Source organism: Wyeomyia smithii, chromosome 2 (assembly GCF_029784165.1).
Source record: "Wyeomyia smithii strain HCP4-BCI-WySm-NY-G18 chromosome 2, ASM2978416v1, whole genome shotgun sequence".
NCBI classification, from domain to species: domain Eukaryota; kingdom Metazoa; phylum Arthropoda; class Insecta; order Diptera; family Culicidae; genus Wyeomyia; species Wyeomyia smithii.
In genome coordinates this window covers 57,711,918-57,720,135 of record NC_073695.1, presented here as the reverse complement: position 1 = coordinate 57,720,135, position 8,218 = coordinate 57,711,918, and the positions used below count along the sequence as shown (strand labels likewise).

General features: G+C 21.9%; 1 protein-coding gene across 1 annotated transcript; it reads right to left on the bottom strand.

The window, feature by feature from the left end:
• Window positions 1–3,801: 3,801 nt before the first annotated feature.
• On the bottom strand, window positions 3,802–6,100 carry LOC129723191 (uncharacterized). The gene is made up of 2 exons (XM_055677237.1): window positions 5,839–6,100; window positions 3,802–5,766 (listed from the first exon to the last, which is right to left on the bottom strand). Exons 1-2 carry the CDS (start codon window positions 5,856–5,858, stop codon window positions 4,371–4,373), a joined length of 1,416 nt encoding a protein of 471 aa, XP_055533212.1. The 5' UTR covers window positions 5,859–6,100; the 3' UTR covers window positions 3,802–4,370.
• Window positions 6,101–8,218: the final 2,118 nt, after the last annotated feature.

Sequence of the window (8,218 nt, the reverse complement as noted above, 5' to 3'; positions counted from 1 at the left end):
TACAAATACAAATACAAATACAAATACAAATACAAATACAAAAACAAATACAAATACAAATACAAATACAAATACAAATACAAATACAAATACAAATACAAATACAAATACAAATGCAAATGCAAATACAAATACAAATACAAATACAAATACAAATACATATATAAATATAAATATAAATATAAATATAAATATAAATATAAATATAAATATATATATATATATATATATATATATATATATATATATATATATATATATATATATATATATATATGTATATATATATATATATATATATATATATATATATATATATATATATATATATATATATATATATATATATATATATATATATATAAATATAAATATAAATATAAATATAAATATAAATATAAATATAAATATAAATATAAATATAAATATAAATATAAATATAAATATAAATATAAATATAAATATAAATATAAATATAAATATAAATATAAATATAAATATAAATATAAATATAAATATAAATATAAATATAAATATAAATATAAATATAAATATAAATATTAATATAAATATAAATATAAATATAAATATAAATATAAATATAAATATAAATATAAATATAAATATGAATATAAATATAAATATAAATATAAATATAAATATAAATATAAATATAAATATAAATATAAATATAAATATAAATATAAATATAAATATAAATATAAATATAAATATAAATATAAATATAAATATAAATATAAATATAAATATAAATATAAATATAAATATATATATAAATATAAATATAAATATAAATATAAATATAAAAATAAATATAAATATAAATATAAATATAAATATAAATATAAATATAAATATAAATATAAATATAAATATAAATATAAATATAAATATAAATATAAATATAAATATAAATATAAATATAAATATAAATATAAATATAAATATAAATATAAATATAAATATAAATATAAATATAAATATAAAAATAAATATAAATATAAATATAAATATAAATATAAATATAAATATAAATATAAATATAAATATAAATATAAATATAAATATAAATATAAATATAAATATAAATATAAATATAAATATAAATATAAATATAAATATAAATATAAATATAAATATAAATATAAATATAAATATAAATATAAATATAAATATAAATATAAATATAAATATAAATATAAATATAAATATAAATATAAATATAAATATAAATATAAATATAAATATAAATATAAATATATATATAAATATAAATATAAATATAAATATAAATATAAATATAAATATAAATATAAATATAAATATAAATATAAATATAAATATAAATATAAATATAAATATAAATATAAATATAAATATATATATAAATATAAATATAAATATAAATATAAATATAAATATAAATATAAATATAAATATAAATATAAATATAAATATAAATATAAATATAAATATAAATATAAATATAAATATAAATATAAATATAAATATAAATATAAATATAAATATAAATATAAATATAAATATAAATATAAATATAAATATAAATATAAATATAAATATAAATATAAATATAAATATAAATATAAATATAAATATAAATATAAATATAAATATAAATATAAATATAAATATAAATATAAATATAAATATAAATATAAATATAAATATAAATATAAATATAAATATAAATATAAATATAAATATAAATATAAATATAAATATAAATATAAATATAAATATAAATATAAATATAAATATAAATATAAATATAAATATAAATATAAATATAAATATAAATATAAATATAAATATAAATATAAATATAAATATAAATATAAATATAAATATAAATATAAATATAAATATAAATATAAATATAAATATAAATATAAATATAAATATAAATATAAATATAAATATAAATATAAATATAAATATAAATATAAATATAAATATAAATATAAATATAAATATAAATATAAATATAAATATAAATATAAATATAAATATAAATATAAATATAAATATAAATATAAATATAAATATAAATATAAATATAAATATAAATATAAATATAAATATAAATATAAATATAAATATAAATATAAATATAAATATAAATATAAATATAAATATAAATATAAATATAAATATAAATATAAATATAAATATAAATATAAATATAAATATAAATATAAATATAAATATAAATATAAATATAAATATAAATATAAATATAAATATAAATATAAATATAAATATAAATATAAATATAAATATAAATATAAATATAAATATAAATATAAATATAAATATAAATATAAATATAAATATAAATATAAATATAAATATAAATATAAATATAAATATAAATATAAATATAAATATAAATATAAATATAAATATAAATATAAATATAAATATAAATATAAATATAAATATAAATATAAATATAAATATAAATATAAATATAAATATAAATATAAATATAAATATAAATATAAATATAAATATAAATATAAATATAAATATAAATATAAATATAAATATAAATATAAATATAAATATAAATATAAATATAAATATAAATATAAATATAAATATAAATATAAATATAAATATAAATATAAATATAAATATAAATATAAATATAAATATAAATATAAATATAAATATAAATATAAATATAAATATAAATATAAATATAAATATAAATATAAATATAAATATAAATATAAATATAAATATAAATATAAATATAAATATAAATATAAATATAAATATAAATATAAATATAAATATAAATATAAATATAAATATAAATATAAATATAAATATAAATATAAATATAAATATAAATATAAATATAAATATAAATATAAATATAAATATAAATATAAATATAAATATAAATATAAATATAAATATAAATATAAATATAAATATAAATATAAATATAAATATAAATATAAATATAAATATAAATATAAATATAAATATAAATATAAATATAAATATAAATATAAATATAAATATAAATATAAATATAAATATAAATATAAATATAAATATAAATATAAATATAAATATAAATATAAATATAAATATAAATATAAATATAAATATAAATATAAATATAAATATAAATATAAATATAAATATAAATATAAATATAAATATAAATATAAATATAAATATAAATATAAATATAAATATAAATATAAATATAAATATAAATATAAATATAAATATAAATATAAATATAAATATAAATATAAATATAAATATAAATATAAATATAAATATAAATATAAATATAAATATAAATATAAATATAAATATAAATATAAATATAAATATAAATATAAATATAAATATAGATATAAATTTAAATTTAAATTTAAATTTAAATTTTAATTTAAATATTTATATTTATATAAATTTATAATATTTGACCAACGATAATTCGGATTATTTACCCCAAGCTCCTGAAACATGAATGAGCGCTCTCTATTGTAAACCATCGTCTCGTCATACTGGCACTATGCATGACGTTAAGGTACTATTTACAAAACATTGTGAAGAATGATGCTCATTTTGCCAATTCATTATGCTGTTATCGCTGATCAGACGATGAACACGTGCAAATGTATAACGTACTCCGGCATATTTACGCAAAAAACCAGCATTAGCTGACAGGTGATGTGATAACTAAAAGAGTTTCGATCGTTGTTTCAAAACATGAGATATAATTTCCATACATTAAATAAATAGAACACTTGTGAAATCTTTGGACTTTCATCTAGCTGATGCAATGATATGAATAACTTATAGTTTCTACATACTAGCGCGCAACGAAAACTACCAGACTTTCAACTAAGATGCACCGGCATCAATTCTAACGTGGGCTGAATAATTGCGTTGCTTTCCAACAGGCAGTCCTAATCATAAAGGTATCAGACGACACGTTCCCCTATCGCTATCTGCACCTATTGAGCTGTCTGTTGATGCAATATTATCTAAAATCGCGGTTGGAATTCCCGACCGCAGTAATTTTACGCGAGAGCAATCAAGCATATCGTCACAGACAATAGCTTCTTTCAGTACGAAAAAAAATCCTAGCAGTTAGCGAAGATCGACTTTACTAAACACTAATTCTACTTTCGACCAACATTTTTTGTCCAGCAAATATAATGAACTACTTTTTCTACTATTTGATAGTACCCAATCAATGAGTCAGTAATCAAACATTACTTTGTAACATGTTGGTCTACTGTATCTACGGTTTTACCGAACACATCAATTATCCCAATAGACTCCAATTGTCACACCACGTTCTGGGTTCGGTTCGCTTTGATTTCGTGGAATTCTTGAAGAAGCTGGTACAGATCCCCCTTCAGGTTGCTGTTTTCCTCCTTCAGCTGCTGAATGATGACTTTCATCTCTTCAGAGTATACTCGTATTGAATCCATTTCTAATTTCATTTTTTCATAACTTTCAATTTGCTGCCGAAACTGTTGATTCTCGCGACTTAAGCTTTGATAGTCTTGTTTGATTTTATAAATCTCTTGAACTAATTTGTCTACCTTCTCATGTTTCCGCTGGCGCACTGCGGGCGTAGAATTGTCCGCTGCCAGCATGGATATGTTTTCAATGCGGCTGCGGATGGCACTCATATCATCGCTGAATGCCCGTAGCGACGCCTGGGTCATATTTTCCGTTTCAATCAATTTCTGAATCTCTCGTTTGGACTGTTTCATCTCTTGCATGATGTGCTGCGAATGCAGATTCAATTCGTTCACGTAGCTGGAAAAGTACAGGTTCGACTTCTTCAGAATAGTCAAAGCTTTACCCTCGGAACAACAAATGCCGTCCAATGCCCTCTCCTTGCATTTGAGAGAGTTGAACAGTTTGTACTCTTTGATGTTAATTTTTTTGAAGAAGATAATCATTTCGGCCAGATTTTCGCAATTCCAGTCGTTACCGTAAATGTGCACGATGTTGATTCGCGGGAACATGGTACGCATATTCTCAAATTCCATGTACATCAACCCGTTGTTGAAAAGGTGCAGCGTTTCCAGATTTGGGAATTGCTTTAACACGTTGATATCTAAGTACGATAGACGATTATCATTCAGGTATAAATTTGTCAAAGACTCAAGTTTTGCCTGCATGGAGTTTTTCACGATTGCCATGTTGTTAGCCGACAAGTCCAAAATACGAATATTTTTCATGCGCTGGAACAAGCAAAGATCGATTGAACGCAGATCATTATGGGAGAGATCCAAAATTTCGAGATTTTCAAAAAAAGAGATATTTTCTATGGCTTTTAGTCTGTTATGAGCCAACTCCAGTTTCCGCAGCATAGGAACGGAGTTCGTGTCAAAACTAATTGTATTAATACGATTTCTCTCGGCATCCAGGTGCAGCAAATTCGGAGGAATATAAATACTGTGCAAGTTTTGCCACCAAACGCGGAGTTCCTGCAGTTTTGGAAACGTACTGTAGATATTGTCCGGCAATACGAACATGACCGATTCTCGAAACTTTATCCGCGTTAACTCATAATCCGGCGCTATCAGCTGAACATCACTCGCTTCATCTGCGCTGTTGATTCGTACTCCTTGAAAAATGCAGAATCCTTCTGGGTTCACAGTGCATGTATAGTTTATCGTGAGGATTGGAACCACAAAGTCCAGGAAAACCGCAGCAAACAAAACACTGTAGCACACATGAGAAAACAAAATTTTCAGTAAATATCACTCAAGTCACTTTTGTTACTATCAAACTTACATATATCGTTGCATTTTCATTGATTCTTCTCATTGAATGCACATCCGTTAACCAAATATGAATTTTAATTCTTTTCGTGATCCAATCAAACACCACAGCCGTTGGCTATTCCAGAGCTACTACCAGTGGAAGAATGACCATTGCACGCGTACGGATTTCTACGCACCAATTGAGCAACCGATCTTGTATTTCAGTAATGTCGAACCCGATCAGACCGGCTGAAGATTCGCGCCTACACTGACCGGCCACTGGGACTTGGTCAATGTTTTTATACAATCGTTATCACCGCTAATGGCTGATGCACAGCAGGCCGATTGATCGCGACAAGACGCCGCTGGCTGCGCGGAGAAAATCCTTCCTCGCTGGATTGATTTCTCACTTCGCTCGGACGGAGACTCTCTCCGCGCTCGCACGAGCATATTCTGCACAGCGACGATAACGCTGCGACGGCATCCATGGTTACTCATTGTTGCGGCGGTAACTTTCGCAGGTGGCTGAACCGTGTTGGTTTATCGCTACGTCATCGGATTCTGGGTGTGAATAACTGGATCATACACGTTGAATAAATTAATACAAATTTACAATAGACAGATTTTGGATTCATTAAAATGTTACTTATTATACCTTCTATCACTTCTATGCGAATTTATTTAAACAAACTGAGTAACCGATGACTGATAGTCTATTACGACGCTTTTTCTGTCAATACGTAAAAGAGGCTCAGCACACTGGGATTTTTTACAACGCCAGGTGTTCATCTTATTTTCACCAAATGCCACAGCATTTAATTCAATCTTTGGTTCTATATATCTCGTAAATACAATATTGTGAATAGGCACAATACCACCCATAGCTGCAGCTACGTAGAGGCTAAGGGAGGCTTTGCCCCACCATGCCTTTGCATTGCTTTTCACGCAATTTTTTCATGTTTGTGATTGATACAAGAGATAAAAGTAATAAAAGAAATAAAACCAATAAAATTTTGTGGGTGTGTAAGCCTTAGTAAAATAAGCTACTTTATACATCATTTAGAAAATTCATCTAGATCAACATTTAAAAATGTCTGAAGTTTAATTTTTATTTTCAAATCAATATACATATTGAAAAAAAAAAAACAACAACAACCAGAGACAAGTTGTCAATATAGTTTTCAAGGGATAGCTTCTAAAAAAATCTCTAAATTTTCATTTGAAAGTACAGTCATACCTCGATATAAGGCAACTTTATTTTCATTTTCGTTATGTTATATCGAGTTACGTTATATCGAAGCAAAAAAAAATAATTTATTTTATTTATGCAAGATTGTTAATGGTTACTCAAAGATGCGCGAAAACCTATTTTCCATAACCTATTAGTATTTTTAAACCTTTCTTATGCCTATTTAGAAATATTTTCAGATGCAAAAAAAATTTTTTTTTTCAGTTGATACAAAAGGTCGCTCAAAGATGCGTGAAAACCTATTTCCCATCACCTATCAGTATTTTTAAACCATTCTTATGCCCATTAAGGACAATTTTCAACAAGCAAAAAAAAATTTTTTAATTGATGCAAGACTGTTGGTGGTTACTCACAGATGCGCGAAAACCTATTTCCCATCATCTGTCAGTATTTTTAAACCTTTCTTATGTCCATTTAGAGAAAATTTCAACAAGCGGAAAAAAAAATTTTTTCTATTGATTCAAGACTGTGAATTGTTACTAAAGGATGCGTCAAAACCTGTTTCCCATCATCTATTAGTATTTTTAAACCTTCCTTATGCCCATTTTGGACAATTTTCGCATTGGTTTCATTGGTTTCAAAACTAACTACAAACATTTTTTTGAAGCAATTTATAGCTCGAAAACAGTTGCTGTATCATTTATTCTCAATTTCAATACATTTTAAAGCTACGTTATATCGAGGTAAAAGTTACGTTATATCGAGGTTGCTTTATATCGAGGTATGACTGTATTGACAAAATTGAAACTGAGATCCTCCACCGGAAAACATTTGTTTAACATAAATAATTTTTGATGTTACTAGCAGCGGTCATTTAAAATCTCCTTAAACCTAAGCAGAGAGACTATTGAGTTACCCGAAATTTATTTGAATATTGCAAAATAGCAAAATGAGTATTTGTAACAAAAACTTTTCCATATTCAACAACATTACGCGTGTATTCAGAGACCATGCGTCTACATGGGATCACGGTATCGAAGTAATAGGGTACTGAAGCCCCACCTTGTTTTTGATTTAAATTGATGAAGCATGACTTAAAATACATGAGGCATTTTTAATTCTACGTTTTCAAGCAATACTTTGCGAGAAAAATTGTTTTTAAAATTTATTAAAAACCACAACAAATCAAAGCATCTTCACGGCAACATTGCTCAGTAAAACA

Coding starts and splice junctions, on each gene's coding strand:
- LOC129723191 (XM_055677237.1), bottom strand. CDS start 5,858: ATGAAAATGCAACGATATAT. Junction 5,767..5,838: donor ATGAAAATGCAACGATATAT/GTAAGTTTGATA, acceptor TGTGTGCTACAG/TGTTTTGTTTGCTGCGGTTT.